Source organism: Pseudoliparis swirei, chromosome 20 (assembly GCF_029220125.1).
Source record: "Pseudoliparis swirei isolate HS2019 ecotype Mariana Trench chromosome 20, NWPU_hadal_v1, whole genome shotgun sequence".
Classification (NCBI taxonomy): domain Eukaryota; kingdom Metazoa; phylum Chordata; class Actinopteri; order Perciformes; family Liparidae; genus Pseudoliparis; species Pseudoliparis swirei.
Window position 1 is genome coordinate 17,212,700 of NC_079407.1, and position 22,303 is coordinate 17,235,002.

General features: G+C 42.9%; 1 protein-coding gene across 2 annotated transcripts in view; it reads right to left on the reverse strand.

Annotated features, from left to right (window-relative positions):
• Positions 1–973: 973 nt before the first annotated feature.
• nectin3a (nectin cell adhesion molecule 3a) overlaps positions 974–22,303 on the reverse strand; it is a 31,363-nt gene continuing 10,033 nt past the window's right edge. Inside the window, exons 2-6 of one of the 2 annotated variants that reach the window (XM_056441604.1) lie at positions 14,913–15,254; positions 9,806–10,105; positions 8,138–8,255; positions 6,968–7,119; positions 974–4,888 (exon numbers count right to left, since the gene is read on the reverse strand). In XM_056441604.1, the coding sequence (XP_056297579.1) occupies positions 4,230–4,888; positions 6,968–7,119; positions 8,138–8,255; positions 9,806–10,105; positions 14,913–15,254 (1,571 nt within the window). In that variant the 3' untranslated portion in view covers positions 974–4,229. Of the gene's footprint in view, positions 4,889–6,967; positions 7,120–8,137; positions 8,256–9,805; positions 10,106–14,912; positions 15,258–22,303 lie in introns of both variants that reach the window. The other variant, XM_056441603.1, reaches the window with a different exon arrangement.

Here is a 22,303-nt window from a genome sequence, read left to right on the forward strand (position 1 = left end):
CCTACAACTTATTAATTAAAAAATAGTTTCATTTCGGAAGGGTAAAGCATATTGTTTAGACACTAGCATCTACAGGAATCGGGCACCTTATTGATTAGACAATACTATAATACATGTATCTTAAAGCTTACTGATTAGACACGAGTATCATACCTGTCGTTTACAGCTTATTGATTAGACACGAGTGTCATACAGGAAACTTACAGCTTATTGATTACACACTAGTATCGGACCGGTAGTTTACAGATTATTGATTAAACACTATCAGAGCTGTATTGTACAGCTTAGCCTTAGACACTAATAGCAGAACAGTTATAGGTTTACCCAAAGCCGAGGTACGGTACCAATATTGGTATCAGGACTGAGAAAGTCGAATCGGTGCATCTATAGTTTCAACTGTTACTATCTGTAAAAGGTCAATGTCAAAATGCAATAAATGAGCTTCTGTTGAAAGCTCTGGTTAATCCTTTGTGTAGCTATCAGTTATCCAGATATTCCAATACTTTTTTGTTATGCAAAAAACTCACAAGGACTATTCGTTTTTTCGGAGCTTTCAATTTCCCCAGTTTGCCCATTTTTCAGTGTTGATATTCTTTTGTACACTTTGTAAGAACTTATCTTCCTTGTTGTTGCTTAAGTGTTGACTGAAGTTCCCTTTTTCAATCTGAGGATTTTGCAATTATTGCAAAAGTATTTAATACAGTAATCGAAAAAGTTAAAAAAGAGGAACATGGCAGGAAGATATTTTCTTATTACCACAATCTACCTAAAGAAAGAAACGGACAAGAGACAACAACAAAAGTTTCATCTGCAGAAGTTGTGCTATTTTATGAATTACTTTTGAAATGTATAGATGTCTTTTGTATCTATCTGTAAAACTCCCAATGGATATGGGCAATCTTAATATGAACACAATATTCATAATAAAAAAGAAAAAGAAACAACAACTCTGAAAGCAGAATCCCAGGACACATTTGAGTGCAATAATAATGTTTTCTTTATTGCAAACAAAAAAACGTAATACAATCTACAATCACACTTTCACCTCTGATTCCAGTGAGACATCAATCATTCAAACATACAAAATAATTGGTCGGAAACTCTCGAGAACAAATATAAAATGCAATGAAAACAGGCTCACCCACTACAGCATCATGAGATGTGCACTTCTCCAACGCACATAAGATAAACTAATGCTCTGGAAAAATTAGACCGCTTACAAAAAATAAGTTTTTTTTCTTCAATAATCATAATAAAAAGTAAAATAGCCAGCATATTTACAGGATAACAATATTTTCTTTGAATCTGGCTTGTCTAAATTCCCAGTGAAACTTTACTTATTACTCAGTAACCAACTTGTTACATGTGTCCTTTTAAAGCGTATAAGGCATGACAATCAACCTTTTGTCTATTCTGATAACAGCAAATCTTAAATATCAAGATGTACGATATCGTAACAGACCAGTCAGTCCTCCTCTTTGACGATATTCATATCCTTTATATTAATGCTTGTTGTTTTTCAAAGCTTCTGTGCATTGCTCAGCCCATCTAAGGCACCAACTATTCAGTAGGGGAGTCCAGAACAAACTGTACATGAGCATATAAATCAAACTGCTAATCCTACGCTACCCTATTAGCATTATGTACATGTTCAAAACATTCGTTATGAGAGATAATGAACGTAGTAGGGAGCAAATAACTTAGTTTACATGCAACCAGTTGAGTGATCCAACAGAATAAAAAGAAAAGGAAAAGAAAGAATAACATTAATGACTTCAGCTCAAACCGTCTTTTGAGATGAACAGATGCTGAAGGAAAAAGATAACTTTTAGAGCAGAGAAAGGCAGTTTGCATGGAGTGCCTTTCCCAAAATAGGAAACAGGTTGACAGCTAGGAATCCGCCTTACATATATAAAAAAACAAATGTGTGCATGCAGACAGAGTTTATGCACTTTGGTTGCCAAGTACGAGAGAGAGAGGAAAAAAGAAATACAAAGTTAATTAAAAAGCTGAAGGTTTGAGGCGCGGACTGCTTTTCGAATGTGGGCTGCAGAGGCAGATGTGTGGTGGATTGGTGCGTGTGTGCGACGACGAGAGTGAGATTAAAGTAGTTTATTCTCAGACATCTAATCCTTTCGACCAAAGCCCTGGCATGGAACGCCCACAATCTATAACCCTCCCCCCCAGGTCCTGATAAAAGAATATGTTTCTGTCACAAAGAGGGATATTTCCAAAAACGGTGACATTCAGCATCCATGTGAAGCCACTTTGATCACCTGAGGAAACAACAAAAAAAAGAAACAAAAAGAAGTGGAAGGTCAAATGAAGCAGCGAGAGATGAGATCATTCATGAGGTCGACTCTTTTGTTTCAACTGAACGTCACTGGGTTTGTTGCTTATAGGAACAAAAAGAAAAAAGAAGCATCGCTCTGGGAGGCATTACAGCTCAAACCGAGATGGTTCTTCCACCAATTTTTTCACTCGTGGATTAAATTTCTGGTTTCCATGATCGCTGTATATCCGCCGAGGGGCTGAGCAGCCAAACCCCAACATTAGCGCCGGTCCTGTGATCAGTCGTGATGTCAGCCGCACGCAACCAGTCCAACTGGGCTGGGAGGTATTTACGCAATCATACATCAATCACTTACTTAATAAAGCTGAAGCACCAGTTTATTAGTGCTATTTTTTCTACACTGCCTGACTTTCTTCACCCCCCAAAAAATATTATGCTTATATATATCGTCATGAATCTGGGGTGGCGGGGTCGCGGGGGGGGGGGGGGGGTAGCAGTGAAACTGTTGGTGGTTTCTGGAGCCACATAACGTCAGATGATGACAGCTGTGATGGTCACATCTGGTATTTATAACTCCGCTTTGATCCAACGTTTAAAATAAAACCCGTAATGACCAATTGATGTTTGTGTGCAGACAGAAATCAGACGATAAAGGAGGGAAAATGGAAAAGACAGCGATGCAGCCTGTTATCATGGCTAAGTGGAGAGGGCGAAAGCCTGGTAGGCTCTCTTTGATGATCACCGACGACTGGAATAATGGAGTTGTGCTTTTTCACTGCAAGAAAGTGACTGAGTTCACACATTTCAACAGGCTAATGACAGTATTGTATTTGGTTAACGTTGTAATCCTTAAGACTTTCATGACATCCAACCCCATTTTTAAGAGCATTTATGATCAGCATTTTTTTCTGCAGTAATGATCTCGCTGTAGTTTGTATTGGTGGTGGCAGGGTTCGCCATTCCCACACTAGACAATAAGGACTCAGAGAAAACAGCTCATGCGTGTCATCCAGCATGGGAAACTCTCCTTGTGAAGCACCCGCAGGAAACTAAAAAGTATTTCTCACAATTAGCGCTGACCGAGGTTATTCATTAAAAAAAAAAAGCGGATTCAAAACAAGACAGCCATCGTCTGCTTTCCTGTCTGTGAGTACTTCACAGGCCTCCCTCTCTGTCAGGTAACAGGTGGACCATTGCAGGAACAATTTACAGAAGATACCGTGAGATGGCAAAAGCCACAGAACTTAACCAAAGGGTTACAGGGATTTGTCTGTCGTGTTCTAGTGTCAGTCCGTTTGCTTTCCCCTCAGAACAATGACTGTGATTTTCCCTTTTAAATCATGTGAACAACAAACCTTCCCTTTAAACTAGATGCTTTTAGAAAACGCATGCAATATCATTTGCTTTAAATACTGGCTGCAGCCATGAGAAACATCTCAACAGTTTGAAAACGCTGAAAGTAAATCAAAAGAGCATTTGGGAAATACCACAGAAGTCGTGAGGTTTTATGGGAGTAGAGCTCAGGGATATAAATACTTCACTATCAAGAAGCGGAAAACCTGACCTTTGACCTGTGTTAACGACAGGTGCAAACACAAACAAGCAGAATACAAAACCTCATTCACATCAGTTGAAACTTCACTGTATGCCAAAGCCTCTTAAGCCTACAGATATCATCCCCGAGGCGTTGCAGATCATTTGTAGTTCCTTGAAATGCCACAAAAGTGTAATACAATCCACGAACAAGTCCTTAAGGTTAAGTGGTTACAATCAAGGCAGAGCAGTATTGTTCAAAGAGCTCGTTGTGAAACGGAGCTGAGAAATCGAATTCACCCGTTAAGTGAAATGACGCCTTTAATGATATTTATATCCGTCGGTTGTTAAATCATTCGCAGTCAGTCGGTTCGTTTGTCCGTTTTCTTCCCCCCTCGGCTCCTCAAACATACCACTCCCTGCGTGAGATCACAGATCCGTCCATGTGGGAGACGTAGTCGCCGTCTGTACCATTGTCATAGCAGTCCTCCGGGAGGCAGGGGGAGCCGTTGTTCACGGCGGGGCTGTGAACAGGAGGCCCGCAGGGGTGCACGTTCTGGGTGTTGTAGTTATCTGGGTAGTAGTTTCCCTCCTTGAGGCCCCTGTGGGCGTCCCCCTTGTCAGCCCAGTCATCCCTCTCCTTGTGGTCAGGGGTGTAGTCGGGGTAGATGATGTCTCCGCCCAGTTTGGGTTTCAGCTCCTGGCTGCCCTTGCTCGTCTTGTCCCCGTAGACCTCCTGCAGCTCATGCGGCTGCAGCACGTCCAGCTGAGACTCCTTCTGCATGTCGGAGGGTCCCAGGTACTGTTTGGTGTAGTAGTCCCCCCTGAAGGTCCTGCGCTGTCGCATGAAGCAGGCCCCGCCGAGGACCAGCAAGAGGATCAGGAATAAAACTCCGCCCACAACCCCACCGACTATGGTACCCAGGCTGCCGTCGTGCACGGAGGCCAGGGTCGGGGATGTGAACAGGGCTCCTCTCTGCTGGTCCGCAGCGGTGCCCGGGCCAGAGGTGTCGCGGAGGACGGATGCAGTGGTGCTCGGGGCGGCCGTGGTCGGGGGAGGATCTGCACGGTGAACATGTGATGAAAAGGTTTAAACAGAGAGGAATGACAGCAGAGGGAGTGAGGAGTCATGAAGATAAAGAGGAAAGATACCTCACTTTGTGATCTGTAAAGTACACTTAAATGGTTCTTAGATTAATTCATATCAACACGCTGCAGTGTTGGAACAGAGACACGCCTCCCCTGAGACTAAAGAATCTGTTGAAAGCTGTGCCGAAGAGCAAAAAGCAGGAAATGAGAGAGGCAGAAAGAGGTTAAGTGCTGCATGTCGTTGTGTGCGCCGGAGAGAAAGACGCAGAGCGATTGGAAGACAGAGGACATGCACTCGGGAGCATCCGAGAGAGCGTGATTGGCTCCCCTCCTCCCTTTCTTTCTAAACCCTGCTGAGGGGGAAGTCATGTGAGAAGATGAAACGCTGTGTGATCGATGGGCGGTTCCTGCATTTGATTTGTCCTCCGGTGGCCTGGCGTTGGTGATAGCAGCGTCAGAGAGGAGAGGGCTGTGTGGAGCTCACGGTCAGGATAATGGTCTCCAGTCTGACCTCCAGCCTCTGGGACTAAGAGCAGCCCGATACCACTCGCCGATCTCCGCACAGGCACATCAAAGGCCGGACTACAAAGCAATATGACGCACACATAGAGGTCTGCATCTCCAGGAGGTTTTGGGGGTACTACTAAAACCCAATTCCCCGTGGAGCTGTAACGATTACCACAATTTGTGTAACTGAGAAAAAGTCTAATTACCGGCAATACAGCGCGAGCATGAAGGAGCACGGCTAAAGTAAGAGCACGAGACCGAAGACAACGGTCGGTGAACTGACACACTGGCACCCGTCTCCGTCGTCAGTCACCATCCTTCCCGCCCTGCAGCGCGACATTTTAAACTCATGTCGGGTTATGAGCGTCTGTAACCAGGCAGCAGATCATCTGAGGGACAAGCAGCCAAAAACCACAAGGCTGCACAGACAACTGGGAATGTGAAACAGCCTCACCAAGCAGCCACGGAGGAGGAGGGAATACAGCGGAGCTCAACCTGGCTATCTCCACGGGGGATGGGAGTGAGAGGCTGCATGCCCGAGGCTTAATATTTGACAAGGGGAGCAAGATAATTGCGTCGCGGAGGTCCGTCCTGGACGTCAGCTGTGCTTTCATCTGGAGCAAGACTCAAAACGCGGCCGGTACACAAACGGAGCGCGACAGCCTTTTTTGGGATTCCTCCAGCCCTTTCTTTTTGACAGGTGTGAAGCGAAAAAAAGGATTGTGTGTGTTAGCGGAGTACATGTCCAAAAACAGCAGTTGCTGTGTTTGGAAAAGGATTAAACGGAACCGAGGAGAAATGAAAACAACAAGAGATGCAGAGTTCTCAGGATTCACGCCCTGACTTTAGAATCATGAAGTCGAGTGGAAAACCGTGTACAGACGGGGGGAGCAGACGGGAGCGCTTTATTATCCTGGGAGTTTTCTGACAAGGATTCGTCAGTGAATGGACAGAATTTAGCTAATCCAAATGCAGGGAAACCCCTTTTGATGATCAAGGGAAGTTCCCTCTTCTCTCGTCTTAATCTATGAATGAATAATGTCCTAGAGAACAGCCATAAGATTACAAATTAATGATATGGCGTACGCAGACATACTTTTGTGTTCTGCAAATCTGTGAACACAATGCATTCTGGCCCGCTGAGAAACCAGACTTTTAAATATAGACAAAGGCGACATGGGTGCAGAGTCTGCTGAGCAGCAGGGAGAAACTCTCTCTCTTGTGTGAGAAATCTAATGTTGCAAAACCACAACACGGGAAATGTTTGGGACCGATACTCTTTATCTGCACTCCGCGCTCCCATGTTGCCAGGAATGTGTGAAAGTGGATCTGGGAGGGGACGTTTACACGGAGGATTAGCTCGGCTCGAAGTGTTGAACTGATCGTAGCGAGAGGGTAATCTTACATCAGAGAGGCTCGCTGAGCGTCCAACGGCAGATTGCTTATTTCACCGTGGGTGTTAAAAGAGATTTATTTATGTAAGGAGATGTTAAAAATAAGACATTGAGGAGCACCTGGGGGAAAAGGGAAAAAGTCAAAACGCACCTTGTACCCAGAGGTTTACGTCTTGAGTGCGGAGACCAATGTCGTTTATCACTTCGCAGCGGTACACTCCAGAGTCGTTGCGCTCCAACGGGCGAGTGAAAGCAAAGCTATTGTTTGATTGCTCAACACCCTCGGGCATCAATCCATCCAACCTGTGCAGAAATGAGACATTAAATGAACCTCAGAGCGTGCAGTACATCATACACAGAGACTCAGAAGAAATACATTGCATGGACACTGCATGTTTACAGGAGGAATCGGAAAACCGGTCCATGACTTGAAGTGATGTCACTGTTGTGTTGATTATTCAACATTCATAGGCTTGTTGCCACTATATGATCACATGACTCAGAATTTGAGCCGAGTACACGTTCATCAGTCGAGGGGGAAAAGTGTTCTACAGCAACACAAACTTTCAACGTCAGGGCAGAAAAATAACGCGTCTGGCTGTCTCGACTTTATTGGTATTGCCAGTTCAAATGAGGTCATTCTTCTTGTTTTTAAGGCAAAATGATGCCAAAGAGCTGCACATAGGCAAGTGTTGCTCTGATGCATGAACCATTTGGAATCTTTTATTTATAGCCGCCAGTCTTCCCGATCGGGGCAGCAGCGCATTTGACAGTTCCAGTGTACAGACTCCAAAAGTCATGCTGGAGGTAATTTATAGACAGAATCGGCTTTGCCTGGCCACCTAATTTAAGTTTCTTTAAACAGAGATTAGTTTTACCCAACTGGACCAATCAGCAGCTGATCATTCATGTAGAATTTGCTATTAGTTACTCAAGAAACATCTTCCTTTTGCCCGTTTGTCACACCTCAGTCAACCGAGTGAGTTATAATGGTTATATTTGAACCATCAACTCCAGATCATGTAATTCAACATTAGCTGCTGAATAGAAAAAGGTTTTCCAACGTTTGAGTGAACCAAGGACCGTCTGACTACACATTTTAACAACTGACAGCTCTCAAATATTACAGAGAGCCTCAAAAAATATATTTGTGTGATCAGCCGTGTCCCCTGAATTTGAAACTTTGACAGACTGTTCCAGTCTATTTTGACTTAGTCTGTCTTGAAAAGGGGACTTTCAGGGTATGTATAGCATATATTTTTGATGAGTTAAAGTCCTCACAAAGTGTTGGCATGGGAAGCCAATCTTTGGGGATACTGACCTGGTCCATGTGAAGTGGCGAGCAGGCGGGTTGGCTTTGGCGCCACAGTTGAACTTTACATTCTCTTGACCCACGAACCAATTTTTGTCAATTCCCAAAATCGATACCACTGGTGCAACTGTAAAACAACATTACAATTTTTTTTAAAAAAGGTTACAATGTTTAGCATTTGTATAATTCATTAAAACATAGAATCTTTTGGGTTATTCTTATACCTCGTGCCACACAAGAGCCAGGAGAACAAACAAATGGAAAGTTAGAAAATGACAGACTCACTCAGACAGTAGCTGTACTGCAGCTAATAATAAACTACTGCCTCACCATGACACAGAAAAAAACAAAAGGAAAGCAGGAGCATGCCTAAATGAAGGCAGGCACATGCCACTGTAATAAAACATGGCACATACCGACTGAGGCATCCAATATTTCGTTTTGATTTCTCTGGAGGACGAATGAGGAACTCATTACAGCACGCAGGCAGATGCCTGGGCTCATCGTGTCAACTGACCTTTTTTTATTTAACGCAGCTCAACGTTGAAATTGTGCTTCTTTTGCACTTCAAATCCCCTGCCTCTGCATTAGACATGATTTATTGAGCTGGAAAGCTTCCTTCTCCCTGTATTAACTTTTGTTTCGTTGCGTCTCCATCCGCTGCCCCCTGCTACTTGTGTTGCTGCTGGGGCCTGATCAATATTTCATAAAATACCTTCATTAGCCTGCACTCAAAGTCCAAGCTCAGAGAAAACCAGAGTACTACTTGTCAAAGAAGTATGCTTCAATAATGATAACATTAAAAAGACTTAAACGGCCCCATTATAGGAAAAGAGGGAAAGATAGGGATCAGGCCATAAATCAAGCCATTAACACGGGTTGATAGATATGAATAACTGCCATCAATCATCACTTTGTTGGCTAAATTGATTCTTTCTTGGTTATTTCAGGAACAATGTATTTCATTGATGATATAAGCAAAAATTGTAATACACTGCATAATCTAACCCAATTATTGAGCAGCCATAGTATTTAACCCAATGCAAGGCGGCATGATCAGAGGCAGAGTGGTGAGAGAATGAACCCACAAAACAATTCAGACTGAAATTTGTATTAATTTGTCTGGGAAAATTTTGAGGAGGACCTTAAGGCTGCGGATAGTATATATTTAGGTTATTGCATCTTTTGGAGCAAACATTACTGGAACAAGGCACCTTGTATTCAGTGTGCAAGCCAGTATGTGGGAACAGATATGCGTGTGGCTCACTGATGTTTTTTTCTGATGTTTTTTTTCGCAAAACATATGCACATCTTTCATGTCTAAAAAGGAAAAAAAGGAACTGTAACCAAAGAATGCATCTTTTATTAATTCTATTTTATCACACTGGGATAAGACACCTTCCTCTGTACTTGATGAACGAACAATTTGGGAATGTTGCACTTTACCTAATGTACGAAAGTAGAAACTTTAAAAAGGTAGGAATAACTCTTTATATAATAAAGTGTTGCAAGTCCATTGTTTTTGAACAATGGAGGTCGATGGCCCAGTGACGAAGAAGTAGCAGGATCAATTAATTTGCTGACAACAAAAAATAATAGAATCCACCAGACTTATCCTGTCAGATGTGAGAAAAGACAACACAGGAGTTAAAGGAGATATTATATTTGAGTACTTACACTGAACGTTTAGTATGTACGGTATGCGGAACTCTGTAAGCAGGGTCGGGTGGCGCACCACACAGGTGAGCTTCTTCCCCAGGGCGTAGCTCTGCGGTTGCCACATGTAGTGCACGTGTACAGAGGTGGTGCCGTTGGGCTCGTCCTGACTTTGCTTCTCACTCCGTCCATACAGCTCCGTCTCCCAGAAAACCTCCGCGGCGGGACGGCCCCGCTCGGCGATGCAGGTCGCCACCAGTGACTCGTTCCCACCATCCAGCAGAGCCATGGGGCCGGCGGACACATAGACCTTTGGCTCCACTGTGTTTGAGAGAGCGAGGAGGAGGACGAAGGGGGAGGGGAGGAAATGACAGAATGGGAAAAGATTACAGAATGAATATTGATCTTCTTCAGTACGTATATGAATAAATAATGTCCATCATGTAGAATATGGACAGAGGGAAGTGGCCCTAGTATACTTAACTGCCGGAGAGGGCAGATTGACTTCTTCCATTCCACATATATGCATTAAAAATGGATGAACCATGCTCCTCAATCTTATGAAGGCATTTCAGTGGAGACCGAGTCGTCTTTGTTGTTGTGTTCCAAACATATCGTGTCTCACAGGAAGGTCTATTGGTCTGTAGGGTGGCCTGAGAGCCGGTTGTGACAGAGGGTCGAACCAAGCATGAAGTAAGCATATGATGTTGGGGATAATCCCTCAATATCCCAAAATCAGAGGCTACTGACAGCCAACATGGTGATGTGTTTGTATTTGACTATGTTCCACTGGAAGATGAGGGGCTCAGTTACTGTACACTTCTCAGCGCTTGAGAGCTGGGGTAACCTTATGCCGGCTTCCTGAGAATAATTGCAGGTTTAGACGGAACAAGGATTTTTTTAAACAGATCCATGCGAGCGGGCCGTAACCCGAACAACACCACCCCCCCCTACCTGTCGCGTAGTTTGCATTTATTATGCTGCACTGGCCTAAAGAACACGTGGAGCACGGTTTAAAACTGGGTTACGCGGTGTGTATTTGGCATCATTTAGCAAAACATTTAACAATAAACGTTCATGATATTGTAATTCAAGTGGGGCTTTGTGATTGGCAGTTTTCTCAGAAAAAACACACCAGAATTTTGACACAGTAGCCCTCATCACAAGCTCTCCTCTCTGCCCTAAGCCCCTCCCACCAGACGAGCACAGGCATATGCACGCGCGTCATACAGTAACTCGTACATCATCCCGATTTTGATTGTGATCCTTACGGCGCCATTTCTATTTGAAATGGCGTCCTGTTTTCTTTGCCAACTTGTGGGCCTGTAAAGCTGTCTGAGGTAACATACGGGGATCTGAGGCTATGGAGAGCTAGAGGGCTTCAGAGATGAAAAGAAAAAGTTTTTAATAATCAAGTCTGCTGCTTAGCCGAGCTCACGAATGCGGCCGTCTCGGGGCGTGAGTTAGCAGAAGGCTTAAGCATTAACAACATCTTCTCTCTGAAACACTGAAGCACATGTTGTTACCAATGCTGAAATATTAACTTTTGAACAAGGCTTTTGCGATCTGAGGGGACGTGCGTGCGCATCTTAATTTGTAGAACAGACACTAATAATGCACCATCTCTAAAATTACCTGCGATTGGCCAACGTCTCTTGTCCCGGAAAGCATTTTCTAAAGCCTGAAACCAGAGCCAAGCGGTGGTGCAGAAGTCTCTCAGACCACTTGGATTTCATTACGCTAAAAGGTTACGATGGAATCTCTGCCCAAAGACGCCAAAAATATACTGTCTACCTAGCTTTAACTACTGCAAACTGACTGACCCTTTGGAAAGTTCAGCCACACAAGAGGAAAAAGGACAAAAGACGGTCTGCTGAGAGAGGGGAGGGGGTCGTGAAGTAAACTGGCGACACAAGGTTACACTTCCGTGTACCAGCACGACAATTTCCCACTTATGCTAATGATTTCTTCTTTGTCTTCCAGTACAGAGCCTCCTCTATCTCTGTCCCTCTTAAAAGAGCAGCTGTTCCACTTACTGCAATGGTGACAGTTTTAAAAGACACGTGGGGGCACTCGCCAGCCTAATCCACAACACACGGCCATCACCTGAGACCCAAGACATCTGTCTTCCCAGTGGAGGCAGCAGGTCAAAAAACAATTTCAAATAACTCCCGGCACCCTCTCTCCCAAAATAACCTGGCATCTCTCGAACCCCCTGCAAGGGCGCGACGGGGCGTCCCTCTCAGTCATCCACCTCACATTCTTCCCTCTCTTCTCTGTGCCTCTCCTTACAGGCCTCCATCTATAAACAGTAGCTTCTCTATGTTAAGAGGCGAGCTGGCCGAAGCTTCAGAATAACTAAATCAGAGAGACGTGTTAATTTGGAGTTGCTGTCAGGAAGGGAGGGGAACGCTTGGGATGAGTGGAAATGCTTTAGGGGATAGGGTAACGATTTCCCTTCAGCAAACTGGCTGCATTGGCCCTTTCCCGTCTGCGCACACACAGATCCACATATGCATACAAACACTAATGCCAGAGTGGGAACCCCAGAAATCATATTGGTTTTAACTAGGTGTTCAAAGGTCATGCATCAAGTCCGACATTTCTTACATAATTTAACATCCAAAATCAATAAATAGTAATTTTTTTTAATTTAAAGCGGTCACTTTGGTGTAAACATTTCTTTGAGCTGTTGGATGCTGTGATGCAAAACGTTGCTTAAAGAAAGACAAGCCAATGAACTAAATCAACCACTATTAACTTTGTAAATGAAGCCACACACTGCAAGCAGGTAAGATCAATCTCGCTAATAGGGAACAGTAAATAGAAGAAAAAGGACATCGTAACAAGCAAGCAAAAGATAGCTTTATGACGCATTTGTCAAAGAAACTAGAGGAGGGGGCATTGTTTGAATAGAGAAATGAAACATCTCACCACAAAAAACTATAACTCTCTTCTGATTTTCACTTTGGTGAGAAAGTAATCTCTGTGGGGCTAATTCTATGACTCAAAAATTAATTATTGGCTCGATGAATGAACAGACGTTTGGACACAAAATAATGCAGTTCATAGTTTAAGGTAGGATAGGATTAAGCTAAAATGCTTAATAATAAAAATCTGCCTCTCCAACGTTGTGTGTCGCATACATGTTTTGATGTTTGCTATTTCATCAGATTTCCTATTCACCCGTCAGCACTGTGAAACAAAGGGTCATTCTAATTCATTCACTTCCTGTGTCACATTGCCCTCCGCGGCTTCTTTCCTATTGCTTACTGGTGGGGACTTTTGGCTCACGTACTGTAGCACACTTCCTCCTGAGGTGTTCCTTAAAAGCTCGGGTATTTTCTATAAGATGCTGTAGACAAAAGGACGAAAAGGAAAGCGAGTAAGTATTGAGCCAAAGCAAATAGTGTGTTGAGTGGCTCCTGATAGGGTAAAAGGTTTGCCTCGAGAGTGTAACTTTTGAAAATAAGTCAATGTCAACTGCACCTGTCAATCATTATGATGCGTGTTGTGACTTCGGTCTGTTATTCATGGTTTGAGCCTTTAGGTTTAACAATCTTTTAATTGCTTTAGTTCATTTTAAAGGAATCCAAGTTAAATCAAGTGTGCTCTCTAAGTATGAACATTAATCACAATTTTTAGATGAGTTGTTTAAACTAAAGAAAATACAATACATAACATACAAGCACTATTCTGTATATTCTAACAATATGTTAATAAACTCTGATTCAACAGTATATTGTCCACATGTTGACGTGCTATCCAGAATTTGTTTTAGGGATGCAGCAACTTTTTGGCTTATTTCAGAACACTCGTGTGAAATTTTTTCCAGTTAACCCAAAACAAGGCAAAGATGTAGAAGCCAATGTTCATTTATGCCTTGGGAACTTAAATCTAGTGAGTTTAGCTTCGTAATTGGGATGTGTGCATTCATTAAGAAAAAACAATCTACGCCCACATGACATGTATCTAATTGCTAAGAACATACACCACCTTAATAACACGTAAAGTAGGCATAAGCATGTAGTTGTCTATGGGTGTACATGTATGCGTTTGTGTGATCCAAAAATAACCAACATGCCTGAGAATATGTCAAGAAAGAAGAGCGGGGTGAAGTTGAACTCTGTGAGGTCCCAGACACTGTGGCTGTCACAGCAGCACTTAATGCAGCATTCATTAGTCATCAGTCTCCTTTAGTCTCTGGAGGGAGCCAAGAAACTACTGCCTACAGTGCAATCTACCTCTCAGCGCTGCCTGAGGGCAATCCAACCACCAATTTAGGGTTTGAAACATACGCTGACCGGAGAGAAAGTTCAACGTTCATGCTCCTCAGAGAGGAGCCCTTAACACCAGTGCAGAGATGTTGGATTTTTGATGATACATTTTCTAAACCGGGGATTGCCAAGTTTGTCATCTGCTTCTTCAGAGCCTGTGAAAGCGTCAGACACGACAACTACTCAGCCTGAGGTATGATTTCATAATTTGTGACAAAGGGTAAAGAAGGCAGAACCGACATCCATGCTCACTGCATCGAGGGAAATAACTCCCCAGTGTACCATCAAGAGCATCGCTACACATGCAACTGTAGCATGCAGCTTGGTTAAATGCAACTGAATGTCATGAGAGTCGCTCTGCATCACACCCTGCAATTAACTTGTTGTTGCAACAAGCTGAGACTGTTTGAACTGCACTGTGTTTACATGCTGCCTACATGTGGAGAGAGTCTTTATGTTCCATTAAAGTATAAAATATGTGCACTTTTTGATTTGTATGCAAGTGGGCTCATGGAGGACCTTGTATAGAAATTAATTTAAACCTGACTCTGCAGTTTTTCCAAAGTAAGTGACACTGGGGTGAGTGAAATGAGAGGGAGCACACCAGCTTCCATACAGAGCAGATTCTCATAGGGATTTAAATTGACATGGCCTGTGTCCAGGCGGTAAATTACAATGCTAGGTAGCTTCCGGGAGTAGTTTGTTCCTTCGTGACAAACACTTAGTAGTCACCTAAGCGTTGCTTAATCACAACCACCAGCATCCTGCTTTGAAAGGGGAGATTAAAGACCAGCATTAAGAAACACCCAATACAACTGAAACGAAAATGAGGAGACGGAGCTATACTTTACCTAACACATTAACATAGGTTGATGCTTGTGTATTGCCCAGAGGAAATGTTACCACTTTGCAGGTGTAGGACCCGACATCTGCAAAGCCAGCCCCTTCAATGGTAATGGTAGCGTCTCGTACAGAAGGGGAAACAAACGAGATGCGCTTGATGTAGTCCGGAGAGAAGGAGGTCCCGAACTCGGGGTTGAACACTGCCAAGGTGATGGTGCCTGAAGGAAGACGCCGTTCCCAGGAGCTCTGTGTCAGGTTGGAGCCCACCTCTATTCTGCAGCCCAGTGTGATGTTCTTCCCCAGCACTGCATTCACTTTCTCAGGAACAATCACCTGGTTGCTGCTCACACCTGCTGAGAGAACAGGATAGAGATGAGATTCAGATAAGCAACAGCAACGTGTCATTGTCGCAGCTTTAATTAAATTCAGAAAAATGCTCTCCCCCTGAAATTCAGAGGTTACAGTTGTTTTGTTCTCTGGTGTGTAGCAGTGGAAAAGAATTTTCTGTGAATCAAAATCTATTTGTCAAACAGTATGTTTTTCCCCGTCCATTCACAGCCATTATCTTTTTCAGACACGTTTGTCATGGGGGTGAAGAAGAAGAAAAAAAGGGCCGGAATTCATCTGGGTTACTGCGAGTGCTCTGCTTTCCCTCTTAATAAGCAACACACGTTCACCACGGGACACTCAGACTGTCGGGAGGAAAAAACATCACTGGAAAGAGATGAAACAAAACAAGCAATGTTATGGTCGTTTGTCCTCATTATAACACTCTTCATTTAACTTGAAGTACACCGCAGTTAAAAAAAAATGTTTTAAATAAAGTAATGCAACATGTAAACTTGGTTTTGAATATAAATGGATATTTGAATGCTGTAAGTACTAATAGCAAGTCAAGGATAGATGATCATGCGACAACAAATGCTTGAGTTGTGGTTGCAGCAAAAAATAAAAATAATACAATAAAAATTGTAACATGCAAACAACACAAATCAACAATGAAGAGAGTGCGTTTCTGTGTTTATGCTGTATGGACAATCATTTTTCAATTCAAGTTTATTTTTTTATAGCCCAAGATAACAAATTACAAATGTGCCTCAGGGGGCTTTACAATCTGTACACATACGACATCCCTGTCCCAGGACCTCACATCGGATCAGGAAAAACTCGCAAGAAAAAAAAACCGTTCACAGGGAAAAAAGAGAAGAAACCTTCAGGAGAGCAACAGAGGAGGATCCCTCTCCAGGATGGACAGAAGCAAGAGATGTCGTGTGTACAGAATGAACAGCGTTACAGAGTCACAACACATTCAATGAATATGACAGAAATGTATGAATGATGAGTAACAGGCATGGACCACGATCCAGACCTCCACAATCCATGAGACAGAAGGTAGAGAGGAGGATGAGGGGGCACCAGGCATGAGGAATCGCGAAAGAGGCCAGACCAATGAGGTTGGCCTTCGAGGCAGGAGGCACAAAGAAAGATGAAGGGCCAATGGGAAGGAGGCCAGGTCTAGGGCCAGAGGCTTGATGCAGGAAGCAGAGGCAAGGACCCAGGACCAGCTTCAGAACCAGCCAGGTCCAATGGACCCTACGAGGCGGGAAGTCACAAAGACTCCGGGGAGGAAGCAGAGTTAATAATGTGCAATGGAGAGACATAAATTCATCCATAAGGAGAGAGAGAAGAGGAGAGAGGTGCTCAGTGTATCCTAAATGTCCCCCAGCAGCCTATAAACCTATAGCAGCATATCAAGGGGCTGGACCAGGTGCACCTGATTCAGCCCGAACTATAAGACTATCAAAGAGGAAAGTCTTCAGTCTACTCTACATGAGGTGACTGTGTCTGCCTCCCGGACTGAAGGTAGAAGCTGGTTCAATAAAAGAGGAGCTTGATACCTGAAGGCTCTGGCTCCCATTCTACTTTTTAAGACTCTAGGAACCACAGGTAGCCCCACATTTAGTGAGAGTAGCTTTCTAGTGAGTCTAAAGATATGATGGCGCATCACCAATCAAGGCTCTGTAGGAGAGGAGAAGAATCTAAATGTGATTCTGGATTTTACAGGGAGCCAGTGCAGAGCAACCAATACAGGGGTAATGTGACCTCTTTTCTTAGTTGTTAGGAACACGAGCTGCAGCATTCTGGATTAACTGGAGGGACTTAAGAGACGTATTAGAGCAGCCCAATAAAGAATTGCAGTAATCTAGTCAAGAAATAACAAACGCGTGAACCAGTTTTTCGACATCTTTATGACACAAGATGTAACTAATTTTTTAAATGTTATGTAGATGAAAAATGCAGTCCTTGAGATCAAAGATAATGCAGAGATTCATTACAGTGGTGTTGGATGCCAGGGCAATGCCATCTACAGAAACCACATCACCAGATAATTGATATCCGAGGTGTTCAGGGCCGAGTAAAATAACTTCAGTTTTGTCTGAGTTTAACATCAGGAAGTTGCAGGTTATCCATGTTTTTATGTCTTTAAGACATGCTTGAAGTTTAGCGAGCTGGTTGGTCACCTCTGGTTTAATCGATATATACCTAATTGAGTGTCATCTGCATAAAAATGAAAGTTCAAGTGTTTCAGGACGCATACAGTATATAAGGTAAATAGAAATGGTCCAAGCACAGAACCTTGTGGAACTCCGTGATTAACGTTGGGGATCATCGAGGCCTCATTACAAATGCAAATTGAGAACGCATGTCATAGTTGACGGATGGGTTGTGGCAACAAACAAAAAAACTAAATGGGAATGAATTACAGGACATGTAGACAGCCCTGAATGTGAATAAATCCACCCTGTTTTTTAGCGAGCATAATTACACGACTGATTCATTGATGGAATTATGTGCACTGTAAAAAAATTTAAGAGGCTATACCAAAAGTGAATTGTAGAGTAATCTACAACACAGTTGTATCGACACAGTTGTGCAGAGTAAGCTATATTTAGGAGCTATAAATTTCCACTTTGTACGTAGTCTCGGATGTGTATGGAGTAAAGCTTATAAAAGTGGTCCACTGGCTGGTATTTTGAGTCTTTGGCTTGAATTTAAGTGGTTAGCCACAGCAATGCTATCTTGGTTTGTGAAGAGTAGAGCCAAAGGAGGCTTACGTCCCCTGTAATTTCAGTGCCACACACACGCACGTGCACACACACACATACACAGCTTTCCTGTTTGTTTTCCTCTGCTGACCCACATTTTCAAAATATTAAAATATGAATCCGCTTGATTTCTTGCATTACTGTGGAAACTTATCTTATCTAGCACAGTTCTCCACTGTATTTAGGCTTTTAACCTATTAAAATACCCACTAAATAAGTTAACTTTTACTATTAAGTTAATTATTTACTCGGGAAACTCACTTGGGATTATTTCTCCAAGATAATTAAGGGATACATTAACATCTTTTTTCCGAGCTATGATTCATGACCTGGTCTAAAATAAGAAGTATCCCACCCTGCTATAATGTGCTACGCCGTGCATGTGTTGCCCTGTGTTTGCATTGCATCTGCCAGAGTCCTCTGCTGTGGGGGAGAATCAGGGTCAGAGCCATTTGGGTTTCACATTCTACACTCCAGTCATCCGAGCTGACAGCTGTGTGTTGTCACCTCACTGGTGCAACTCTTCTTCTTGAACTGAAACCATGAAAAAAGAGAGATAAATATTTGTAAAATACATATGTTATCTGGAACAAGACTATAAATGCCATGCTGATCAAAATCCTCCTGCCGCACTGGTTGTCCGAGTGGTTCACTAACATGCTCGGCATGCATGACAGTGCGTTGACGCATGCAGACACGTGTCTCGGACCAGGCTTCTCCCTGGCATGCTCGACATATTGCAGCTACCCGACACTAACCAACTGCTACCATACATAGTTTGTGCATCTCCGTGTGTCACTTGTCAGGGCTCTCAAAGCATACAAAGAAACACGACTCCATTTATGCTATGTTCTGTTTGTTTTACTGTAAGCGTTTGGGAGGATGTAGGAAAGGAGGGAGCGAAAAAAAAAGGGGGGGGGTGTTTTAAGAGGACTCCACCCTTACCATTATGGGAGGAGAGACAGATGGCCTCTGCATGGGATACCTACAGCCAGGAGGAGAGTGGGGAAACTTGGCACTGCTCGTCTGAGGCAGTGAAGAACACAGCCAGAGCTCGCAAACTAGAGCTCTTTGAAATATTATCTAAAATACTGCTTGCATATGTAACGTAAACAAGTGCCTTAATCAGAAGCATCATATGGTGTCGTCAAGGAAATAAGCATACTGAGGCATAGAGAGGCACAGCTCAGGACTGTCATTGGTTTCATTACTGGTTGACCATCATATCCAGTAAACAAATAAGGTTCCTCATTTTAATGGGTTGAACACAAACAAATATATTTTGGCAGACTCTTTGTGCCGTGTTGCTGTTCTGACCATTTGCAACCCAATTACTCGACTCGCAGTGCGACAACATGCACCAGAGAACAGGAAGAAACGGGGCCTGCAAAACACACGTTTTGTCCGAAGAGAAACAGGCTGCACTTTTGCCCCCTTTTTCCTTGAGAAACCCGAGGAAAGAATGAACTCATGGGAAGGATATGCCTTCCCTTTGAAGAAATGCTTCATATTTGTTTCTTTCCTTCCTGACATCACTAATTGTAACAAGCTGCTGGAAAGACGCAATGCTAAAATCAAAACCTTCCTCTTTGCCTGGCAACCGGCTCAAACATTCCACATTGGCCACTTAAGGAGCCAAGATCCCCACCTACCCAGACCTGACCTAGCTTCAGCCCCGACTTCCCCAAAGGAGGAGGCCATCTCCTGGCTCGAGCGCCTCGCAATGAAGCCTGCAATGCATGTCAGCACCGTGAGAGACGGGAGGGGGCCAAGGCCAGAAACATTCCCATGCAGCAACAAAATAGACAATGTGTCACGTTCAGGTCGTCAAACTCTGTGCATAGATTATCATGTCAAACAGCACTCACGAGGGACTGATCTAAAAACCTCACTTGATAAGAATGCAGACATGAAATCTGTGCTGTAGGGAGTGTGGTTTAGGACTAAAGCGAGAGGAAACTGAGTGCTCAGCATTCAGAAATGAATACAGTGAGGCGAGGAGGAATAAAGACACAAAGAAAGATATAGGGCAATTATGGGGACAGTGAAGTGGACAGCAGTAAAGAACTGAACAGCGTGAACTATGTTCAAACATAAAACTGCTGCCAGGCTAGGTCAATAATTTCTACAAGCTGATATTTGTAGATGGTAGTTTGACAGAGTGGTTCAGACCACCAAGTCAAACCTACTGATAAAAACACATATAGGAGTACGCACTACAAAATCAAGGATGGTTGATTTGTGCCGACATCATAACGTATGCAGTTAGAATCACGGGTACCCTGACGTCAGCATCGGCTGCCTATTTGGATTACATTTTAAATTTACAATTTAAAGAATAATTAACGTTTCAAGCTTGATTTTTTATCTTTGATCACCATATTTATCATCTATGATAAACATCGATTAGTTCTCACTCAAGTCGCAGTGTTTCTGTTCTACAGTTGCCGCTACTTCCTAATTTAATGAAAAGTCATGAAGTTGCAATTACAACAGTCCTGTCCACTCCACTGAATTTAAATCAACAATCGACAGCTTGCTCTCAACTTTGGTGATGACTTGCGAAGTCATCACCTAATAAACGGTGTATGTTTCCTCCTCAGCCAGCGACAAACAGGGAAGAGGATGAGATAACCTCACCAGAGAACAAGGCAGATTTAACTAGCTAACGTAAAGCTACATACATTGTTACAGTTTGAATAAACATTTGCAATGTATTCATTTTTGATGTTCATGACCGACTGATTATTATTAATTATACATCTTGAAATTATTTCAGCCAGTGTTAGCTAGTTAACATTAATGTTGTTTTGTGTGCTACGCACACTCGCGCCACCAAATTACAACGAAAACACGTTCCCCACACGTCAGAAAAAGATCCGAGAGGAAACAGTTACTCCTGAATTTTGTAAACACTGCGACATTGCAATGGGGCAAAAAAGCATGAGCATTATTTGTGAACCCTTATGTTATGGCATGTAAACAAACCACATAACTATCAGCTGCTCACTCAAGATCAGACTGGATAATTAAAATATGGGTGACTTGTACCTGCCGTCTTCCGACAAACAAAGAACATATTTGTATTGTGAGATTTACTGGAAATGACGTACACTATAGCAACCAGCAAGCCGGATATGTTCAGCTCCCTGGCAATCAACCTCCAGCCAGCTACCAGGAAGAATCATATCACACCTCATCTCCACAAATCAGTCATTCCTCATTCAGTAAATGAATAGAAACAACACTTTTGACAAACTTCAAGGAGTTCAAGGTTTATTTATTGCCATTCTACAACTAAAGGTTTCACGACTACTTGAGGTAAGAAATTACTCTTACCTACATTTGGCTAACTTCACATGATCCCTTTTAGCAACTGGGTTTAGACTGTCGTGAGACAGGTTAGTTTTACTTGGAGGACAATTATGTTTTCGTAATATATGGAACCAATGGCAAAAACCTATGAAAAAAAGATCCAAGTAGCGATGAACCATAATGACCTTGTGAAGAGCAATTCACTACAAACATCTTAAATGTTCATTTCGATGTATACATGTCAATATATTAATGTAAATTGGTTCTGTCCTGCATTAAAGTGCGACTTCACCCCCAGGTCTGAGGCCAAAACCATCAACTGCATTCTTTAGAAAAATGATTTAAAAAAGTGTCAGGGCGTAAAATGATAGACACTGTGGGGAGAGGGAGAGAGGTTTAAATGACAGAACATGACTTTATGTCATGAAGTAGATTAGTCCCAGATGGTCGACTCCATCTAAGAATGAGCTTTGCAAGATAAGGGACGATTTAAAACAGAAGATGTTGTGAAAGTGGCCATTTTCAACCTAAAAATGTCAGTATTAAAACAAACTTTGACGTATATCATTATAGTGCAGTTTTAGCATTTAGTTTTGTAGCTTAAAAAACATATTTACATGTGCAATTGGTCTTTAAAAAAAAAAAAAGTTGGGGAAGGTTGGTTTAGCTGCACCTGTCATTCCTCCAAGAGGTTAGCAAGCAACCTACAATGTCCCAGACCTAGACTAGTCCGCACTCTCTTCCCTGCTTCAATAATTTGAGTAGGAGGTGAAGACAGGCTGAAGGCCAGTGTTTCATTACTGTTTAATGAGTGCAGTAATTCATGTTCATTGGAAGCAATAACGTCTCTTCGTCTAGTATAGGCCAACGGCAACACGAGCAACATAAGCTGACTATTACACATCTACCGGATTCTCGAGGCCACATCTGAAAAATGTTCATTGACAAGCATTTGGAAACTGGATTGGCAAACTCAC